The following is a 23,576-nucleotide window of genomic DNA, read 5'->3' as shown; positions in this document are numbered from 1 at the left end:
TGCCTTTTGTCCTGGCGTATTTCAGGATCCTTATCTTTATGTGCTTTTTCTTAGTGATTTTTTATACAGTAAATGGATCTTTCTCTTTTTTCCCACCCTCTCTCAGGTTTGCAGACTCCATTCGGGGGATGCTGAAGCTGATCCTGGTGCTGATGCTGGCAGGAGCCTCACTGTCCTCCACCTGGTTCACGCTAACCTGTCTGAGCACGTTCACTCACCTCCCCTCCACCGCAGGTAGGTCCACAGCACATCACTGTCAAGGTGACATTGCATACAGGCAGTGCAGCTGGGACACTCTGATATAAGCCAGGGACAAAATGAATTCAGTGGGCAATTCATGGGTTTCTCTCGATTTGATTAGCCAAATAAAGGAGAATCCACTCTGAAGTATTCAGTGGATTTGTGTTTGTGTTTTAAAGCTTAGTTCATACAGTCCATTGTGTATGTATTTGTGCAGTGAAACACTGTGTTGGCTCTGTATATCAACTTGTTAGATTTACACACATACACACACACTTGTGTAAAGTTTACACTGTTTCATTTGTGGTTAAACTCTTCACCCAAAACTCTTCAGAAAAATACAACAGTACACATTCTGAATCCAAGTTTCTCTCTTCACTGAACCAAGACGAGCTTAATTCTATTGTAAACTAACTGTAAAACAAACTTTAGTCAAACTTGACAAAATAAAACTCCCCAAACCTGTCTTGGTTAGTGGTTCCACTGTTCCAACAATCACCAACTCTGTTTTGGTTGAAACAAACCCTTAATTCACAGAGTTAGATGTGAAAATATGCCTACACATTGTTTGTACTCACTATTTATCTCAGCCCGCGCAGAGCAGCGACTATCTCTGATTCTTCTGAGGCAGACTATTAAATTAGCAAAATAAATGACAAAAACTGCCCCCTAAAAATAACTTTTTTGTACTTTGAGCCGACTATATTTGTGCCCAACCCTATTGGTTGCTTAATAACATTTCACTATTTGTGCCTTAAAACTCCACGGCTACCTTGTCTGTATTTTTTGGATCACTGACCTGCATTGTTGTACAATTTGGGGGACTTTGTATACAGTGACATACGTTACACACTCTTCACCCAGTATGGATGTTAACACCCTCAAACACCTTAAAGTCACCATTTAAACTATGTAGTTACTGTTTAATTTTAAGTGTTGGCAAACACAGCCAAAATGATAAATAATATCTTTCTTTCCAAATACTTACAGACTGTAATGCATATTTGGTACATACTGTATTTAGCAGAACCAATCCATTGTTAGACATCTGTAATAAATCCATTTGGACATTAGTGGACTTAGCTGCCCTTTCCTAAGCCAAACCAATAAGCATACCAATATATCGTTCAAAGCCACTGATTCTATCCATCATCATCATCATCATCATCATCATCATCATCATCATCATCATCATCATCATCATCATCATCCTCCAGGCCTTGGCACTGCTAACCTTCTGTCTCACGTCCTCTTATCCCAGACACTGGCAGTCTGCAGCAGCCAGGCTCCAACCTTGTTCATCCACCTGGCATATTGTACAAGAGGAGTGTGTGATACTGCAACACATTCTGCCAAAATACCTCAATGTCCCACTATGGGACAGTCAGTGTAATCTGCAGTTTTTGTAAACAAGAGACCAATCGATTGTTAAAAAACATTTTGTCAATGGGATGCATAGACTTGCTTATGTTTTTCTGTCCTACTGTGATCTTATCTAAAATCCTTGACTTCATCCCTTTAACATCACGCTTTTCAGAATTATACAAATATTTTGCCTGAGTATAAGGAATGAAAATATTCTGCAGATTTATCAATAATGACAATAATTGTTATTTTCATCCCTTAATGCGTAAATGTCCAGTCTTAAATTGTAGTACGACCCCCAATATAATTTCTAGAAAGAAAAAAAGAGTGTATTCGGCCAACAAGAGTCATCCCATGTCCCTCTCCTGCTGTGCTGACCATGTGTTCCCTTCCTTGAAGGGATCTCCTGTTGCCCTCTGGGAATTGGTGGCAGATAACCTAATTCAATAATGTGACAGGAAGAGTGCAGTGATTTGAAGCACTCTTAAGTGTTTGATTTTAGTGCTTCGTTAGTGTTGAATAAAGACGAGCAGGGAAGAAGGCTTCTGGGTTCCCCGTCGCAGGCGGGCAGGCGAGGGCCCTCAGAGGCACTGTGATTAAAGGGACGGGCAGGCTAATGGGGAGCTCATTTGGACCAATCTGCTATGATAAGGGAGATGGAGGGTGCCATAATGCTCCAGAGGTGATGGCTTCATCTCATCGCACATCCACTCTAATACACATTCACACATTTCACTTTAGGTCCCCAGCCAAAGGACCGCAGCTGAGACCAGATCCTGAGCTGGCCAAACATACTGAACACTTTCTGATTGCTCTCGCAGACCAAACACACACACACCACACACACACACACACACACACACACCCCACACACCACACACACACACACACACACACACACACACACACACACACACAGTTGTACAATGTCGCAATAAGCCAATGTTACACAAACCTTTGCCAAAGTAGACTTCTGCAAGGTTCATTGTGGAAAATAGAATAAGACGGTTGGCACATCATGATTTTAAATAAAAAATGTATAATGCAGGAATATTATTAATTTTTCAATTCAACCAAGTGGTGCACCTACTGTACATTAAACCTGAGGCGCGAATGAGCCAAGCTTATTACTAGCGGACATTTTGGCAAAGGAGTTAGTCATTTGTTTTTAATTTACGGTAGAGTGCATGAAACGAGTTGCACCTGAATGCTTAGTGTGCAAAATACACTAAACAAACAGCAATATATTACCAAACATATTGAAATTGAGTTGCTGTCACAGTGGCATTTAAACCTTGTCGTGACACTCCATGCCAGACTGAGAGGAAGGTCCCTTCAAAATTAAGTGTTATAAGTAAATCTTTAAAACTTTACCCTTGAACATGCCTGTCTGAAAAGAGAAAGAATTTCTTCACACTGCGTTAAAAGGATGGAACGACCTTCCAGAAAAAAGTTGGTAACTCTTTAAAAAATAGGTTGAAAGCCTTTTGCCTTTCAAAAGGTGTAATGTACAATTATCAACTTTTGTCTGTAATGATACTTATTTATGAATTGTTAGAAATTTCCAATCATGAAATTAATGTGTTTTACCCAATCAACATGTTTAAAATGTGTATTTATTTTTTCTGGTACGTTGTCACCTCAAGGGGTGGCAATGAAATGTTTTTTTCAGGATCAGGGTTCTTCATAAATCTGTGCTGCTGAGAACAAATCATACGATAGGAAGCTGTGGAAGGTTGCATAAATTACCACCGCTGTTCCATAAACTTGTCCAGTATACCACCCTTTTTAAAAGAGCTGCTCAGGTGGGATCTATAACATCCCATTTTCCAATTAATCCTTACTTATTGTCGTTCTGTTATTTTGTCCTTTTACAGCCATCCTGTACACTTCCTGCATCCTGTTGGGCATTTTCATTAACAGCAGCGTGCCAATATTCTTCGAACTTTTCATTGAGACCGTGTACCCGGTACCTGAAGGCATCACCTGCGGAGTGGTCACTTTCCTGGGGAACCTTGTCACCGGTCTCCTTCTCTTCTTTCTCACTTTTTACTGTACAGGTAAGACAGGAATACACAAATTGGGATGGAATCCCTTTGCTGTAGTACTCTTTTAAAATATAAATTGTCTTTTAGTTCAGTTTCTATTCTCACTAGTGCCTATTTAGTGTCATGAAGTCAGGTCTCCCCCCCCCCCCCCCCCCCCAGCCCCCCCACCCCCAAATGGCGGATGGTGGGAAAATTAGGTTACAATGCAATTGACCAAATCGGCACAAAGAAAAACTCCCTATCGCAGCCTCAGATTTATCTATGAGTTGGCTGCCTGGCAAAGTTTGATGTAATGGTTTAGGCCCACAACAGGGGACAGGATGTCATCTGCTAAAGTAAACCAATACATAATTTAATAATAATAATAATATAATAATAATAGTAAACCGATACTGTGATCTTTGACCACCTGTCTTCGGTTTCATTAATCTTCCTTGTAATCTTGGTTACATTACAGCACCAATCAGCTAGAATGAAGGATCCATCTCTGATAAACACTCCATCTAGTTTATATATATATATATATATATATATATAGATATATATATATAGATATATACACACACACACACACACACACTCACAAGCTTCATCCTCTTCCTCTGCCAAGTTCTTCTGATTGCTGCATGGCTACTGACATCTGCTGCCTGTCAACTGTATCTTGAGCCAGCCTTCTGGGTTGTCTTGTCAGTGCAGGTGGATATTATTATTGTCAGACCTGAACAACTGTCGGGCCTAGAGGCTTCAGGGCCTGCTAACAAGCATAACACCCAGGACACAAATCCTGCTTGTCTTGTCGAAAACAGCAGGTCAGAAACACTTACATGACACATACCCCAAAATAGGAAGGACTAAGGATAATGTTTTTAATTAATAATTTGACCCAGAAAATGAAAGGGTCATCAAAGTACCCCGAGCCCAAGTAGAGTACTTATTTGTTTGACCAACACCAACAAATTGAGTAACTAATTGATTAATTGTTTTGGCATTTTTTTGTGACCTTCGCCAAGGAGGTAATGTTTTTGGCTCTGTTTGTCTGTTTGTTTTTTTGTCATTTGATTTCGAAAAAACTACCGGGCTGATTTTAATTATACTTGGTGGAGGAGGGTAGAATGGGTAGCAGTGACCTGCCAAGGTGGCTTGTAAAGTGTCACCTGTGACTGCCAGAACAGATATTTGGCAGTTCATTACTATCAATCCACGGCAAAAGGGTCATCCAAGAAAGTCAGATCTTGTTTTAAGATTAACATTTTTCACAGATAATTATGTAACAAATCTCATTTTGTTGGCAAGACAAACCACAAAAGCAACTTTGACAGAGGACTTAAGCACCCTGGTGCCACCACAGAGACCTGGTTTCAAGTTTTTGTGAGGACAACCTGACTCAAATGTGATCCAGGTTTGGCTCAATACGTTTAACAGGTGAAGGCTCAAGAATGACCTCGGAGGGATGTTGAGTGGATTACTGTCGGTCAATTACATTTTATTTATAGTGTGAAATTATAGCAGAAGTTATCTCAGGACACTTTACTGGTAGAATAGGTCTAGAACACACTCTATAATTTACAAAGACCCAACGATCCCCCTCAAGAGCATGCATTTAGTGCAACAGCTTCAAGCAAAGAACTTCCTTTCAGTAGAAACCTGAGGCAGACCCTTGCTGTTGGTAGGTGGCCAACTGCCTCAAAGAGAGAGAGAGAGAGAGAGGAGGGAGATAGATAGATATAGAAATATGATTCAAAATAATAGCTTTGGGTGTAATGGTTTCAGTTTTAACATTAACTATTTGAAAATGATGATCCAGTTAGGTATTTTAAATGTACATCAGTATGGTGATAAATTATAGAAAAGACAGCGATATGTACCATGTTTGGATAGAACTGCTGCAAGTGAACACACAGTCACAAGAGTGCTCAATGGTGTGTGTGTGTGTGTGTGTGTGTGTGTGTGTGTGTGTGTGTGTGTGTGATGCATTTAAGCTTTCTTGTCAGAAAGTTTACACTGATGCAGGCGTGGTAATGCGAGCTTGCAGATAACCTCAGTGGTGGATTGCCATCGACTGTCTACCTGCAGAGTATCCGTAGGTACCAAGTTGTTGAAGTCTACTGTTCTTGCCATATTGGCAGGTAACCAACCAATGTTTGCAGGTTAGATTTGGCAGACCGGTGTGACACAGCAGTGTAAAATGGATATCATGATAACAGGTAGAAAATCCTTTTGTTTATTACAATAGCAAGATATATTTATGGTTAAAACTGGTCTATATTTTTCTTATTGTCAGCAAAACCCATGAAAACACCAAAACCAACAATGTTTTGTCAGTCTCGGTGGGCTGAGAGTGAACCTGGAGGGATGTTAAGTGTATTAGTTTAACTTAGTTTTAGTTGTGACAGTAAAAAGGACAGTAGCTGAGTGACAACTCAAACTGTTAGAAACTTGTGGTCCAGATGACAAGCATTGTATTTTGAATTCTCTGCAGCAGGAGCATGTCAGTCTGGTGATAAATCATAGATAAGACAGCGATATATACCAGGTGTGGATAGACAGAGCTTTCGGTAGATAAAGCAGCTGCAAGTGAACAACATCCCTACGTTGTGTGTGAAAAAAACTAATTCCTACCAAAGTTTTCAAAAAAAAAAATCTGGGTCGTGAATATATAGTTTAAATTTTCTAAATTCTCAGCAATTTTCTGGAACAGCTGTAGCACTTTACTTTTTGACCGACACACTAATCCCAGGGCTGGTTGATTGATCACTGGGTGCTCCTGTCAACATGTCGACGTGTCCTCGGGCAAGGCACACCTTGCATGGCAGCTCGGTCGCCATCAGTGTGTTCTTGGGTGTGAATGAGAGGCAAAATTATAAAGCGCTTTGTCAGTAATGGTAGAAAAGTGCTATATAAGTGCAGTTAATTTACCAATCAGCCAATAGTAGCTCACCATAGGTATATTGTGTCTGTGTATACAGCATGTCTCTTGATTTTGATTTTCAAATGCAGTACAGAAATGCTACTGTTGTGTTTGAGGTCCTTTTAGTTGAAATACTTTTATGTCCTTAGCATTTCTATGTAGCACTTAAATATAAAGTGTGTCAGAAATTAAATGTATTATTATTGTTGTTGTTGTTGTTGTTGTTGGTATTATTATTATTAATGTCTCACCGTTACGGGTCCATCATAGCACCAACAGGTTTATTTGTCATCTGTGTAATTTCCCCCTTAGTGCATATCTTTGGTATTTTTTTAATAGCCAAATTCATCAAACAACGTTTTTATGTTTGAAAAAACAAATATTGATTGATGTATTGTTGTCAGATTTTTATTCAACTCTCAAAGATCAATATCAATAATCTGCCTCAAACATCCAGTTTTGTGCAGTAATCCTCACACTCAATATATATTGCTTATTCAAGATACATTAAACGTTCTTAGTACTGCCCAGTGATAATTCTTCCCTGTTATTGTACCTATAACCACTTCCTCTACTGAATGCACAGAACATTGTCTATTTTGAAGACAACGACTGTGTTGCTATCAGGGCCTGAAGTTAAATTTGCCACAGTGACTTTTTTTTGCCTCATAAAGGTGAAAAACATGGAATCACACGAGTGTACCGAAACAGCAGTCGCATCCTCTCCAACTGCGCTGCTTTCGTGGACGTCAGTGCCTCGACCTATCATGGTATGAAATAATACTGGTAGAAGACCTTTTACCACTACTCTGCGTCAACTCTTGAACTCACTCACTGAAAAGTGCATAGAGATCAGCTGCGTTCTGTTCTCTTGAAGACATCACTCCTGTAAAGATTATTTTTGTTATTTTGTACATTCCCTTTGGAGGTATTATAGCGGGCATTCTCATTACTCTAATTTCATCTCTGTAGTCCCATAATGGATGTAGCAAATAATATGCAGACTTCAAAACTGATGAATTCTGCATGAGCCTCTTCTTTTCGAAACCCTTCCACCTTCCGTTATTGAAAATTGGCAGCCCTTACCTTTTTAAAGATTTCCATTCATTTCCAGTTTACAGTTCATTTTAGGGTTTTCCTTTTGGCTGCCCTCTGCCTCATTATACATTCTGAATGATGGTTCCCTTTCCCTGGGGACGGAGAGGCGTTTATGAATTTACCTCATGTCCATTTTAACATCCATGAGAGGCTGGTCTTGGTTCAGTGGGCACTACATGGCCTCCTGACTCTGTTGTCCTGCTTTAAGCCACAAAGTCTCTGAACCACGTGACTCAGAGACATGAATGAAACCTCTGGGCAACATAAATCTGCGCCTATCGCTCTTTTTTGTTTTGTTTCATCAGCTGTGTGTTTGTGTCATTTAGCGCGGTGCGTCAGGCAGAATACAAAGCAGCAGAGAGGTATCGTGAAGCAAAAGCCTCAAAGGTTTTGGAGAGGAAGAAGAGGAGGAGGAAGATGAGGAGGGGGGGGGAGATGAGCGTTGAGATTCCATTCAGCTGTGAGTTGTTAGAGTCTCCTGCATAGGGGGAATCAGGGATTATTCAGCACAGAGAAATAATTGCTGCAGTTCTTTAGTTCCAAGAAGTTTCTTTTTCCTTTCTGCTTAACTTTTAATTCTCGTCAGAAGTGAAAATACCTTTTGCAGACTAACTTTTTCAACCCACCATAAGGACAATGGAGGTGTTTAAAAAAATAATAATAATAAAACAGCTTTTCTTTATTGAGCTCAGTTACTCCTGAGACAATATAAGCCTTTTTACATGCTGTTTTATTGTTTTTGAGACAGATTTCAATCATGAGTTAGAAGTAACATTGTCAGAGTCAAAGAATAGCGCCACATTAACCCACACTTACAAAGTACACATTTGGCTCTTTGGCAGTCAGTATGGATGATCTGGCTTCTATACTGTAGGGGTCCTTACCAACCTGTCAATCTACAGTTAATATTCCGCATGCAGGATGATGAATGATCTTGTTCTTTACACAAAGCTGGTCTATGTATCTTGAGGTGTGACCCCAGTTCTCTTTAGCAAGGACTGCATTCATAAAGGAGAACTGAACCACATTCATTATAATGCTGCATTGACCTCAATTAAGACTGATTAAGGCCATAAGATGCCTGTCGGCCCATGTCTCTTACTTTATCTGAGGCACCAATGTGCTGATGGTGGCAGCTCCAGTAATAGGCTGTTAATATGATGAACTGTCCCTCTTTTCCGCTGACGTCTTCTGAATGTGATCATTTCGTCACAATGAATCCGGTATAGTTACTGGCAGCGGTTTGCAGTTGAATTGTAGTTTGTGGCTAATGTCCAATTGTAATGGTGCAGTTAATTAGCAGGTTGAGTCACTCAACATTCTCCGTCATCATCACAAACTCCTGCCTTGTTTTATTTTTATAACTATATCCTTTACTATTTTATTACTATCTTAATACTTAATACTACCATCCTATCAACAAGTATAACCTCTAGAAGTTTGGAAGTTTTAGTTACAGATTGATAATTGACAAAACAGTCTTGAGGCGGCCTCTAGGTCACCCAGTGTCATTCCCCCCCCCCATCTCTCTCCTTTCATGTCTATCCACTGTCACTACACTAAAGGGAAAAGACCCAAAAATAATCTTAATAAAAAAAAAAGATGTGAGTTTACCAACTCCTTACCCCCTTACTCTTCAGCCCGTTAACTACCAGCCATTTATAACTCTGCAAAGAGCTTCAACAATCAGTATTAAATCAGTAGCTTGATCATCATCACATGACAGATAAAAATAATTGATCAAAAGTAAAGAAGTTTAGGAAAATAATGAGAGAGATTCTAGTGATTTTATTAGTCTAAGCTTCAGTTGTCCAGTCACCCACTCTATTACAGTAAGTTATAAGCAGTGTCGGGCAAGTTACTTTTACAAAGTAGTTAGTTACTAGTTACTTCTTCCAAAAAGTAACTAAATTAAAATTAATTCACTCAGTTACAAATTATAAGAGTTACTAGTTACTTCAGATGTAACTATTATGTTACTTTAAAGTACATTTGTAAAGGCTCAAATGTGACCCCACCTCCACCCCTCTTTAACAGAACTTAAAATACATGTGCATGTTCAATTATTTATGATAAATCTGAATATTATAATGAAATGGACTCTTAATACAATACATTATTAACAGAAACAATGTACACAAATCTAAACTATTTTAATGCTGCTGTGAGACTAGCCTCCAATCAAATGCCATGTATGTAGATATTGTGTTTATATAGTGGATCGATACAAATAACACAATAGATGTTTTGATACTTTTGATATTTAATGCCTGTCATTTGGGCTCGCCATACCGTGCTTCCGAGTATGCATGCTTTCGAACACCCGCCCAACTCTACTTCTGATTGGATTACCATGACATTTTACTCAACCTGAGCCAATTGTCAGCATTTAGGCACTTGTCACGTGCACTGCCCTCGAACCAAGGAAGAACAGTAAAAAAAAGTCTTCAACTCTCTGCTCAGAGATCTAAAAAAAAGAGCTTCAATTATAGTAACGCGCTGCTTTTTTGGCAGCTTTTAATGCCGTTATTCCCATCAGTGGTTATAAGTTGTGAAACCTAACTCTCAACTCTCTGTCCTTTAAACATTGATCATTAAAATCTGATTATCAACCTTAAAGCAAACTGCTGAACTGATGAGCCTCCAGAAACCAGTTACTTCTCTCTTCTCTTCTTCCTTTTATCTCATTTGCTCTATTCTTCTTTCTTCATCCCCTTTCTTCCTCCACCTCTTCCTCAGTTCCCCTCCGTCTGCATCCTGTTCAGATAAACTTTTAACTGTTCCCTCCAAACTTGGCTTCAGAAGTGTCCTTAGAGATCACAGAGGAGGTATTGAGCTGCTTGCCTATTTTTTATCCCATCACCTGATTTAATTACTACAATTACCAAGCTCCCCGTTAGCATTCATTTAAGGCTGCACACCAAAACACAGACACACACAGATTGTGTGTCTCCAACTTTAAATGGACAAGACTTTGTCAGGCGTACACGCGAGAAAGCAGGACAGAGTGAGACGGAGAAGATGGCAGGCCAGATAAACACGACTCCATTAACCCACCTCCACACCGGTTCCCCTGCTGTCCAGCTCATACACTTCTGATTAATGAGGCTGCTTCAGGAGTCTTAACACCTCCCTGCAAACACCCTCAACCAATCCCCCCCCCCCCCATCATAGATTCTGCTCAGCGTCTCTCTCAGGACAAAACACCTACGTGGTCTTGAGACGGGCGGCTTCACAGCGAGGGCTAGTTAATGCACTTGAAAAAAAAATTTGATTTGGGTTTATGTCTAGACAAATGTGTGACTGCATGCTCTTGCAGGTCGCACGGTGAAAATCTGAGTGTGTGCCTCACGGAGGTTGGACAAAAAGATGAGGTTATTTGTCTGTGTGCTGATGAGTGAAGATGCCAATGGTTCAGTGCAGCTGCAAGCTTCCTATCTGCCCTCCAGATTCTGCATTATTGCGGACAGCCAGAGCACCTCTCCTGTGGTTAATGTAGCTTAAACAGAGCTGAGAAAATAGAACACCTCCTTCTGCACCATGTTTAGGTTCAAGTGTAAGTCAATGATAATGGGGAACACTGCCAATATCATTGACTTATTCAGAATCATTATGAAAGGCAGCTCAGGAGACTGTTCTTATTTCCTATATGGGATGTCAGGAATTCCTATTGATTAGCCATTAGTCCTATATGGTACTCATAAATTTTTCAATGTCACTTCATACTAACTCATTAGGGTTTCTGGATGTACGTAGAGGACACATATTTCATTTTGAAGGAACATATGGTCAGTGTTGCGGTCTGTTGCCTAGTACTTAGCCAGGGTTCAGCTCTGGTTCTTATTCAGAACAGAGCCAGTATAATCTATTTTGCTAAGTGATAGTACATGCATGCATCCACAATGATTTCATTTCCATGTTTTGTAAAATCTCGTAATTGAACCGTTGAGCGTGCATCTGATTTTCACATCTGATTGGTTGGTTTTGTGATGGATTGGTCACATCTTTCATTTAAATAGAATTGATCATCTTGCTAACAGAGGGAACTGCAATGGCCCACTGTGTGTGACCAAGGAGAATGGAATCATCTTGAACTGAGAATATAAAAAAAGCAATTGTAGGAAAAGGTATCATCTTACAGCCATAACTCTTGGAAATGGTGTCAAGAGGGTGTCCAGAAAGGAGATGCTCATATACCTTGGGCCATATAATGCATATTTATATCTTTAAGAAATAGACAATTTGATGAAGACAGAGGTGGAAAAGATGAGGAAAAAAAGGAGGCAATAGATAATCTAAGTTAATAGATAAAGTATCCAAAGTGAAGTCAAAAGAAAGAACAGTTTAAGTCTTTGAGCAGGTGACAGTGAATAATCCACCTGTCCACCCAATGTATCAAATTCTGAATATGAGCTGAAGCAGACTGCTTATAATCTAACCTAAAAACATACATCTGTCTCCCTCTCTCTCCCCTTCATCTAGATGTATCGTGGTTAAACTGGTGTCTAACCGGCTCCTGTCTCTTCAGCCTCGTCCTCATCCTCTTCTTCAGGGAGTCTTACGACCGCCTCTACCTGGACGTCTTTGTTTCTGTGTGACATTGCTGAGGACAACAAATCCCCACTACAACTAACAGTAAAGAACTAAATAATTATTCTTGCACAAATAGGAGGAGAAAAACGGAGACAAAGGGAAGGTGGAAAGCCCACACTTTTTTATCACGGAAGATTTTAGGATGTAAATGTATATATTGGTAACAGTGGTGATGGATTGCTGTTGTATGGCTGCAGACGAGAACCAAGAAGCGATTCTACACCAATGTTTACTCTTTAAATGTGATCGACTCAATGCCATATGACTGTTTAACACATCCTTAACTGTTTTATTTGTCAGTCTCTTTGTTTGTATAAACACAAACGTATGTAAACGGTTTAATTTCTTAACCAGGCACAGCATGACAGACTTTTAGTAGTTGTTGTTTACGGATCATGTACAATTTAAAGTCCCCCCCCCTTGCGGCCACTCTGTTCACCTTCCTTGATCGTTGCTCAAGTAACTGGACACTGACTCAAAGCTTTTGAGTCCAGTTCAGCATCAACGGTCTGCCCCTAACGTGGAAGGAAAGGGTCATAAGCTTTGTCAGCCAATCAGCAGGCCTGGCTGGGCTGAGTCGGGGCTAAACGGGGGACCTGGTGTTTTAGTGCTGCTCCGAGCTACAAGATGGGACTCACCGGGGAAGCTTAACTGTCCTGATGCCGTTAAGTGACCTGTGATACTGTCATTGAGAGGCAGGTACTTATATTATGTTTTATTGCCCTCTCAAGACGAATATTATGCAAACATTATCTACGACTGAATGGCGGCCAGAGACGTGGGCTGGATTTGGAGAAGCCTGCGCTTTTTCCCCCCGCAACGTGGAAGAAGCTGAGTCATCTGAACTGTTGCACCTTCACGTTTCAGAAGTTGTTCAGGCTATTACTAGGTAATTGTGTCAATTTCTGCTTTTTAATCTAACCACATTATGTTCGTTAACTTTTTACAGGTTTTTTAAATGTGTTTTCCTCAGCAGCCTGCCAGTAATTATTGAAAATGTCTCAACATTAACATTTCACACCCAGTTTCACTGAAACAGGATGTTTGGTACTGATTTCAGCCACAGATGAGGCACACTGAGGGAGATTATTTTATCATACAGACATGAGGATTACGCCGCACTGTAATTGCCAAGCGGCTCCTCCTCCCAAGCACCAGCAGGTATCTCTGCGCCAACTGAGAGCCGACTGACCCAAAGGGAGTAAGAAAAGAAAGTTGCCATTTTCTTGGATTTCTTGACTGATTGAACTGGAGCTGTGACAAAAACCCAGCATCAGATCTGGAGGGACACAACCACAAGGAAACACATCATTGTAAATGAAAAACATCTGTCACTTACGGACAAAGTTTTTCTCTAACTTTTCCATGACTTCTCTTAGTGTCTTTGTCTTGCACAGCAGCTATAAGACGTCTTTTTAATGTGTTTTCCTCCGGGGTTCGAGGAGCCTCTCTAATGGTGTTTTGTGGGGCTTTTGGGTTTTTTTTTTTTTTTTTTTTTTTACCTCCCCTTGTACAAAAAAGGTTGTCTTTTTTTTTTAATTTTTCCTTAATTGCCCAGTGCTGTCGTTGGGCCCTCTCCCCACACGTGCCCATTTTATCTGTTAAATTTTTAAAAGGTCTTTTTTTCTGCCTACCCACACATCGGGTTTTCCCGAGTTTGGGGTTAAAAAATCCTTTGTTTTGTGGAAAGGAAAAAAAAAAGGGGACGTTAATTTTCCGACCTTTTTAAAATAAAATCTTATTTAAAAATGTTTTTGTTCTCTGGTTAGGCCCGGATTAAAATTTGCAGCTGTTTGGGGGCAGAATCCCAAATTGCTTTTGGTTCTTTTGGTATTTTGATAGAGCCAACCAATAGAAAATGTTTCTTTTAAAAAACCACCAGAGTGCACTTATTTACATTTTGTTTTCATTTCACAGCTTGCCCCTTACCAAATCGTTTTGTGGTCCCTTTTACAGTGCCGAACAACTCCGTTGACTTTGTTTTTCCGCCACTTTAAATTCCCTTTCAGATCCGCCAGCAGGTAACCCCCTTTTCCTGCCATTCCCATCCCCCAAAAACCCCCACTTTCTCCATCAACCCTCAGTATTTTTATTGCCTTTGCCTTAGCTTTCCGCCTTTGTTTCCCGGGGGCCGCCCCGCCCCCCTTGGAAATGGACCTTTGTCCCCCCCTTTGGATAATTTTGCCTGTGTAATCTGCCTTTTGGTTTTTATGGCCCCTTTTGCCTTCTTGCCCCAGGTAAAACTTTATACCAAACCCTGCCTGTTCTTGAGTTGTGACCTGGGGAACCTGTTTTTCCCGGGTTTTTTCTCCAAGTCACAGATGACCAGATCTAAACCCGCAATATGTTTTTTTAAAAATATAATTTTAATATTAAAATAATAATATATATATATTTTATATATACAGGGTTTTGGCGCTTAGAAAAAGGAACGAGCGTTACAGGTGTACCTAATAAGGGCCCCGGTAGGGGAGTGAGTGAGTGAGGGAATAAAAAATATAAAATATAATATTTATAGAATATATATATATATATAATATTTTATTTACTAAAAGGGGCCCGGGGTTGATGTATATTTTGGCCGGATGTATATTTATTATTAATATAATAAAATTATATATATATATATATATTAATATATATAATATTCACCCCCGGCCCTTTATTTAGGACCCCACTGAAACGGTTGCCCCCTTTTGGTTCAGAACTCCCTCAACCCCGTTGGGCATAGTTTAAACAAGGTCTGGAAGCTTCCCCGGGATTTTTGGTCCTTTTGACATATGCACACACTTTGCCGCAGTTTTTGCGGCTGACATCCCATGATCAATCTCCCTTCCCCCACCCCCCCCAAAATTCTCTTTTGGGTTTTTAATCGGGTGTGTGGAGGCCATTTGATCAGGAACTCTTGTCTGTTCAAAACCTCTGTGATGATTCCAGCTTTTTACATGGCGTTATCTCTAAAAGTAGCCATAGAATTGGGAAATTAGGCAAAAGGGAGGACTGGTCAGCAACAATACTCGGGCGGGGGTTGCAACGATGCCTTTGGGTCCCCAAGGGGGCCCCAAAGAGTCCCAAGAAAATTTTTCCCCACCCCATGACACCACCACCCCCCGCCTAAACCTTGATACAAGGCAGATGGACCCAGTTCTTTTGTAACGCAAATTCTGACCCCCATCCGACGTCGCGCAGAAGAGATCATCAGCCGGCAAAGTTTTTTCCCAAACCTATGTCCAATTTGATGAGCTTGGCAAATTTATCTCAGTTTCCTGTTCTTGCTGAAAAGGGGTTGGGACCCCAGTGGTCTTTGCTGCTGTACCCCTCTGCCCCAAAATTCACATACTGTGCTTCAGAGGCTCTTGCCCACCTTGGTTTTTAACGGGTGGTTTTTGAGTCACTGTTGCCCTTTTTCACTCGAACCTCTGGCCTTTTTCCTGACCTCTGGCATCAAAAAGGGTTTCCGCCCACGAACTGCCGCTACTGGATGTTTTTTTTTTTTCGGACCATTCCTGTAAAACCCCGAGAGATTTTGGGGGAAAATCCCCTAATTCATTTCGAAATACTCAAACCCGCCCTTTTGGCACCCAAAAATCATCCCTTCAAAGTCCCAAAACCTTCTTTCCCCATACTGATACTCGTTTGAATGCAGGAGATTCTCTTGACCATGCTACATCCCTAAATGCACTGAGTTGCCGCCCCTGGATTGCTGCTTAGAAATTCGTGTTTAACGAGCAGTTGGACGGTGACCTTAATAAAAGTGCCGGTGAGTAATATATATATCGGTATATATATCATGATATCTATTATATATATATATATTAATAATATAATATAAAGAGTATGTGAGAAAATCTGGGTTACTTTATATTTTGTTGTGTGTTTTAGTTAACTGAATATTGTTGTAACATTTGTCTGTTCATACGACTACTTCATTATATAAACAAACACTTAACAAAAATCAGAAAACTGAATAACTTAGTGCGGGGTAAGTAATTTCATGTCCAATCTCTTTTAGAGCTGTTCCAGTTCATTTAGATCGATGGAGGTTCTATTTTTTTTGTTTTGGCCTACAGCCGTTCTTAAGGCAGTTCGCTCTGTGGTGCTTGACTCATGGCTGTTTAGTTTGTCAGCACCAGTAATGTTCTTGCACATCGTCCAAATGCAGGAGTGCTCACAAGGGACACCTACATTCTTGGAAATGTCTTAGTTTCCTACTTTCCTCTTTTTTCTAATACAAAACAGGATGAACATGCATGGACTATAGGCATGATGTCACTGTTATTTAACCATCCATTAAATGCCCGCATGAATAGTCCCCTCCCCCTGGTGTCCCAGCTGCAGATGAGCTCATGCTCTGTTGCTGGCGAGAAAAACGTCCTCTGGGCGTCTCATCCCAGACTGTTTTTTCGTCAATTAGCATCAATGGCTGTGTGTGTGAACTAAAAGATGCTGAGATTAATTTCACTTCATCTACAAAAATGATTCTGTTTATGATCCTTTGAACTGGTGCCATTTAAGCTGGTAGGAACTCCTGACCTAAGCCGAGGCTTTTGTCAGGAATCAAATTCACAAATGACATGAACAAAATAACTGTTAGAAATGAAGATCTGGTCCTGCAAAAGCACAGAACGGATGGTTTTAAGTTGGGTGTGCCTCAAATGATTGCATGGTATTTGCAAAACCAGGCCTGCAGGGATGTGAAATGAATCCACTGTTGGTTTATAGCGATCTGTTTGGTTTCAGAGGAGCTGTCACGTGCATTCATCACAAATCCTGCAGTGAAAAGAACCGTACTTTGTTTTGGCTTTTCAGTTTATTGAAACAGTTTTAGCTTTTTTCCTTTTCTCTTCCAGCCTCTGTCCCCTGTGTTCTCTGTACACTGCGATAAAACCAAAATATCAGAAATATGATATATAAAATAACAGGAAAAGGCTAATCCTGCACATAAATGAACAATGTAAACCTGCCAAGAGTAAACAGAGTATGGTTATTAATTGATGCATTTTTATCATGGGTGTGTTTGTTTATTTGCAGTGTTGGAAATCCAAGAAATGGTCCCAAGGAAAGGTTGTTGAGTTGCTTCAAATGGTTGTCAGCCAAACAATGATGCACTGTTTGTTTAAAAATGATGTGATTTTTAAAAAATAAGACATAGTAATGAATTCCGAATGCTTGTGGCATTTGTCTGTCGTGGAGGATTTAAAGTCATAACCAAAAACAAAACCCATGAATCAACCTTGTCATTCTGCAACTGAAACTATATACAGTATATAACATCTGCTGATTTATTCCGTCTTTTTAATTGAAAACCACAAGATGCCAATACACAAACACATTCGTATGTGGTTTACTTATATTGGTATAATCTCAGGATAAACCAATCAGAGTGGACCTAAGGCAAATCTTCACTTGTTAAAGATATTTAAATTCATGTCAGAGACAACGAGAAGGTGCAGGACTAACCCACAGCAGAAAAGATTCAATCTACAAACTACAAACATCAAGAGCACAATAAGAACACACAAGAGTGTTTGCCCCGTTCCAATCTGGCCTGCTGCCCTTTGCTGCGTGTCATCCCCCATCTTTCTCCCCCTTTCATGCCTTTCCAATGTCTCTATGCGACAAAGGTAAAAGCCCCAAAAAATAACCTTAAAAAACAGAGGAGCTGTTTGATTCACACAGAGGAATGTTATTAAAGAGAAAACACTATTCTTGTTAGCGGCCTCAGTGTAAGCAAATACATTCGACCTTCTCTGACAAGCACAGCACAAAAGAAGTGGCTGTGTGTTTTTTTGTCAGAGAGAGATAAGGTAATGATGCATACATGTTCACAGACGAAGAACTAACTGTTTAACAGCTTTTCAGAAGGAGTTCAAATCCAATGTTTTCCTCTGGTTTGTTTTCAGGGTGGGACATGGTATTTCAGGGTGGGACATGGTGGGTAAGTTATTTTTTTTTTTTACCCACAAGCAATTTGGTATTTTGGCTTTTGTTGATCGTGTCAATGCTGTGAAAGCCAATGGCTGGCTGACGAAAACTGGTGTCGCTGTCACTGCGTCTGACATTTTAATACCCCATATTTTGTGTTCTCCGGTTATATGCAGCCTTGTAACATTTCCCATTGTGTGTTTCTGTTGAGACACTGCCTGTTTTTCTACCTCTTCTGGCTAAAACTCACTTGTGTCTCTTTTCTAGCGTTGCACCTCAATGTCTCCTTGGGCCTCCCTGAGCTCCACAAATCCCTTAATTGACTTTTTCAGGATTATGAAAAATGAGCCGTGCTTTCAACTGGCTCATTTAACAGCACTGCTATCACAGTGCTAGTTACTTTATCTTCCACATATTAAAAAGGGCTAGGTGCTCCTGATTTGGAGCGATGGGCTGCAAAAGCCCAAGCTAACGGCATTTGACAGCTGATCACTAATTTGCCAATTCATCACTGGTGAATTTGAGGCATTTGGCCTCTCCTGTGGGAAAACACTACATTAAGGCCTATTAAGGTAAAAAATCCTCCACCGGAATTAATAAAAACTGAGAGACAGACTTATGTGAGATGTAAGGAAGACACTTGCCTGCGGGTACACAGCGAGCTGATTTAGTGCTTACAAAGCATTTTGGGCACAGGTTTAGGGGCTGTGACAGTTATTGTGTGACAGCCATGTGTCTCAAGGATTACATAAAACTCACTCATGCGCATTAATTGCAAGTTGCTCTGTATAAAAAACATTAGTTAAGTGCTTGCACACAATACACATAACAGCAGTATTCTCACCTGTGCCTTCCAGCAGGTGTGAAGGCTCATTATATCAGAATACTGCATTTATAATTAACAATTTACTGTTATAAATTAGTGAGCACAGTAACCTGCGTTTTCAAACTTTCAAATAGCCTTTTTAAGGAGTTTGCCATACAGTATATATTCCTGTAGTGATAATCTTAAAATGCTTTTCTGTATTTTGATGACTAGTTGGCTCTTTTTCACACCGAAATGCACATTTTCAGTGCTGTTGAAACATCAGATGCAGTATATGTGACCTGGACATCTAAAAACCAAAAATGTGTTTTGACTTGCAAATCACCAAATCTGTGCTTTCTGGTTACTTACGCTTCCTGCTAAATTACCAAAAAGACAACACGCTCCATAAACTGGATAATGATTGAAAGGCAGTATTCATATGAAAGGAAACCTTGCCATGTATTATTTCTTTGTTGAATTTGTCATGTCCAGCCAACAGCACTTCAGGGAGTCTCCACTCTTAAGTTTTCGGAATATCAAACATGTAGGCTATCCCCTCAAGGCTTAAAAGGTGACTTTAAAAAGTTTGAAGTTTGTCGTTATGTGGAAGATCACAGCTGTTTTCACTCAGCTTGGATTCTGTTACAAAGGATTTCAATGGTGAGAAGTTTTTATTTTGGATGAATTGAACCACTGAATCCATTAAACTCAAGCCACACCACTACATACAGTCACCAAGACCATCAAGATATGGGTAAATAAATTAATCTTTGTTCTTTTGACAGGCCAATAGTGCAACACAGAAGCAATGTTTGGCCATACTGGGGGCACAACTGTTTGTTAAGAATATACCGAAAATGGTTTATGCTGCAGAAGTGGTTTGAGAATTGTCTATGGACATTTGGAGTTTTGCCATCGTAATATTAACATTGGGATCCTTTCTAACTAATGTTATCCAAGGCCACCACTGCCTCCATTTTCCTTTTTTTTTTTTACAACTTTTAAGCCTATGGAGGGCAGGTTTGAAATTCAGTAGATAGATCCTGTGTTCAGTTTAATTTTCATAAGAGAAAGTAAAATGTGATTACAAAGGTCAATGAAAGCATGTTAGATGGCCAAGGCTGACTAAACCTGATGAGCCTTGAAGCTGTCGCTGATGAAGTACCCTCTTGTTATTCCTAAAACTAACTGTGTCAAACTTCCTGAGATGTTCCGAGGAGGGAAAGAAGAAAAGGCTTTACCTGCAAAGCCAGGTTCTGCTTGGCTGAGGCTCCTCAGCTCTAATGCAGGAGGACGTGGCCCTGACGGAAGCAGCATGTCCTCTGAGCAAGAGCAATTATGATAACCATGCAAGCGGAAAGGCTGTAGCCAGAAGAACAGCGTGACAGGCTTTGATCCGGGAGGCTGCCTATTTAAATCACAGCTCACCTCCCCTACAGACGCCATCCTCATCTAATGTAGATGGGCTTTTCAAAAGGAGTCTGGGCCCTCTGTGGGCTCCTCTGAGCTCCTCTGTCATGATATGCAGCTGTTTTGCCCACTTGAAACATCATTTGTTTCCCCTGCCCTTCCTCTTCATCAAAGGTGAGTGTAGGTGCTTTAGTTTTAAGGCAGACTGCTGAGAGATGTTTCCTTTAAATGGCCATTTAGACAGCATGCCTCAGTAGCACAGCCTGTGGAAGCAGCATTGAAGCACCATGAAGGCTTGACGTTACCATGTTAGCTTAATTAACTTTCCATTATCAGAACACAGTCAAGTCTTTGTAAAAACTCTTTGAACTCTTTGAGACAGTGCTAGGCAAGCTAACAAAAACAATTTGAACAGGAAAATTCTAAAAACAAGTCTTGACCCCAGTTTGGCAAATTTATTTGCCTAAGAAACAAAATGACAATGTCACAACTAGACTCCCTGCTTAGTTGTATTAATGATATTAAGTTGTGGCTTTCTCAAAACTTTCTTGAACGAAGCTAAAACTGAGTGTATCATCTTCACTACTTTAGGCAGGCCAAATGGTCCAGCTTTGAGTTTGGGAGCTCTGGTTTCATACCTTAAGCCAGCTGTCAGAAATATAGGGGGTAACTTTTGATTGCAACATGAAATTTGACAAGCAAATCAGCAATGTTGTTGGAATGAGCTTTTTCCAGCTTTGTCTCCTGGCTAAAGTTAAGCCTTTCCTCAACATGAATGATCTAGAAAAGGCGATTTAAGGTTTTTACTAGTTCAAGGTTGGATTACTGTAATGCTCTTTATGTTGGTTTGAATCAAACCTTCATCTTACATCTTAATCCATCCTTCCATCTTCGTCTGCTTATCCGGTATCGGGTCGGGGGGGGAGCAGCTCCAGTAGGGGACCCCAAACTTCCCTTTCCCAAGCCACATCAACCAGCTCCAACTGGGGGATCCCGAGGCGTTCCCAGGCCAGGTTGGAGATATAATCTCTCCACCTAGTCCTGGGTCTTCCCCAAGGCCTCCTCCCAGCTGGACGTGCCTGGAACACCTCCCTAGGGAGGTGCCCAGGAGGCATCCTCACCAGATACCTGAACCACCTCAACTGGCTCTACTCCGAGCTCCTCTCGGATGACTGAGCTTCTCACCATATCTCTAAGGGAGACGCAAGCCACCCTCCTAAAGAAACCCATTTCGGCCGCTTGTACCCTAGATCTCGTTCTTTCAGTCATCACCCAGCCTTCATGACCATAGGTGAGGGTAGGAATGAAAATTGCCCGGTAGATAGAGAGCTTTGCCTTCTGGCTCAGCTCTCTTTTCGTCACAATGTTGCGATAAACTGAAAGTAATACCGCACCTGCTGCGCCGATTCTCCGACCAATCTCCCGCTCCATTGTCCCCTCACTCGGGAACAAGGTCCCCAAGTATTCAAACTCCTTCACTTGGAGTAAGGACTCATTCCTAACCTGGAAAAGGCACTCCATTGGTTTCCTGTTGAGAACCATGGGCTCAGATTCAGAGGTGCTGCTCCTCATCCCACCCGCTTCGCACTTGGCTGCAAACCGATCCAGTGAGCGCCAAAGGTCACAGGATGATGATGCCATCAGGACCACATCATCCGCAAAAAGCAGCAATGAGATCCCGAGCCCACCGAACTGCAACCCCTCTCCACCCCAACAACTCAATATCCTGTCCATAAATACTACAAACAGGACTGGTGACAAAGCGGGTCAGGTGCGCTGCCACATGGGTGGCAGTGAAGGTCAGGGGCCTTGACTGACCAGACCTGGGCAGCGGAGGCTGGCTCTGGGGACGTGGAATGTCACCTCTCCGTGGGGGAAGGAGCCGGAGCTTGTGTGGGAGGTGGAGCGTTACCAGTTAGATCTGCCGGGGCTGACCTCTACGCACAGTCTCTGTTCTAGAACCCTAGTCCTGGATAGGGGTTGGACTCTGTCCTACTCCAGAGTTGCCCAGGTGTGTCCCATCCTGTGGACGAGAGGGTCGCCTCCCTACGCCTGCGGGGGATAGGGGGGAAAACTCTGACTGTTGTTTGTGCATATGCACCAAACAAGAGCTCAGAGTATTTGGCCTTCTTGGAGACCTTGAATGGAGTCCTGTATAGGGCTCCAGTGGGGGACTACATAGTTCCGCTGGGGGACTTCAACGCACACGTGGGCAATGATGGAGTGGAGAGGCGTGATTGGGTGGAACAGCTTCCCTGATCTAAACCAGAGTGATTGTCTGTTGTTGGACTTCTGTGCTAGTCACGGATTGTTCATCTCACATCTTTAACTTGTGTAAAATGCTGCTGCTCGTTTTTTGACAAATACCTCTAGACGTGCACACATCACACCCATTCTCTACACTCTACATTGACTCCCTTGAAACCTGTGAAAATTATAGGTGCAACATGTCAGTAAGAGTCCAGACTGGGTGGGGGTTTCATTAAGCCATCGCTGTACCCTCGGTGCAGAGAAACAGCACTCGGTTTGATCTTGTCAGCTGCCGTCAACCATCAGCAGACTGATGAAGACGTCAAAAAGCTGAGACATGGAAGACAGATTTGTGGTGTGTTTGTAAGAGAGGTATAAATATGTCTGTGGGTGATGAATACCAAAGATGGTGAAAAAAGAAAATTGAGGTTTAATTTAAAGCCAAGTGACCCACCTAAAAAACACTCCACTGGGTCTTAAATCTTCTGCTGGAGAGAAGAGAACGGCTGCATTAAATTGCCTTTTTTTTATTGTTTCCTTTGGTTCCAACAATAAATGAAACTGATTTCATTGCATATGATATATTGCTTCAAGCACATTGCTTCTAAAAATGTAAAGGGAATTGATCAGATGCACATTGAGTATACCATAATGGAAACATGTGTCCCTAAATCTCATCTCACATTACCTTTTATGTTCGATTTATAAAGGCAATAATGTAAAGATTTTCTTGACATTGTGTCAGCGATGGATTACTTGATTATGTAAGGTTTTCAGTCTATATCTTGAATAGGTCCTCAGAAAGTAAGAGTAAAAAGTACAGGAGAACAAACACAGCAGACAGTGTACATCCATCTAAATTCATTTTAGTCGTGTAGCCCTTCATTGTCACACCCTGTTCAGTGACTTCACCGCAGTGTTCAATCTGTTC

General features: G+C 41.1%; 1 protein-coding gene across 2 annotated transcripts in view; it reads left to right on the top strand.

Moving 5' to 3' along the window:
* The window catches only part of slc49a4 (solute carrier family 49 member 4), a 46,359-nt gene extending 32,627 nt beyond the window's left edge, over positions 1 to 13,732 (top strand). The window contains exons 7-9 of one of the 2 annotated variants that reach the window (XR_004334004.1): positions 107 to 234; positions 3,483 to 3,665; positions 12,142 to 13,731. Coding sequence is in view for 1 of the 2 variants with exons in the window: in XM_032528838.1 (XP_032384729.1) it covers positions 107 to 234; positions 3,483 to 3,665; positions 12,142 to 12,257 (427 nt within the window). In the remaining variant the exon portion in view is untranslated. Of the gene's footprint in view, positions 1 to 106; positions 235 to 3,482; positions 3,666 to 12,141 lie in introns of both variants that reach the window. The other variant, XM_032528838.1, reaches the window with a different exon arrangement.
* Positions 13,733 to 23,576: the final 9,844 nt, after the last annotated feature.

This window comes from Etheostoma spectabile, chromosome 11, assembly GCF_008692095.1.
Source record: "Etheostoma spectabile isolate EspeVRDwgs_2016 chromosome 11, UIUC_Espe_1.0, whole genome shotgun sequence".
NCBI classification, from domain to species: domain Eukaryota; kingdom Metazoa; phylum Chordata; class Actinopteri; order Perciformes; family Percidae; genus Etheostoma; species Etheostoma spectabile.
Note: the sequence above shows the minus strand (reverse complement) of the source record. Positions and strands in the feature narration are given on the sequence as shown.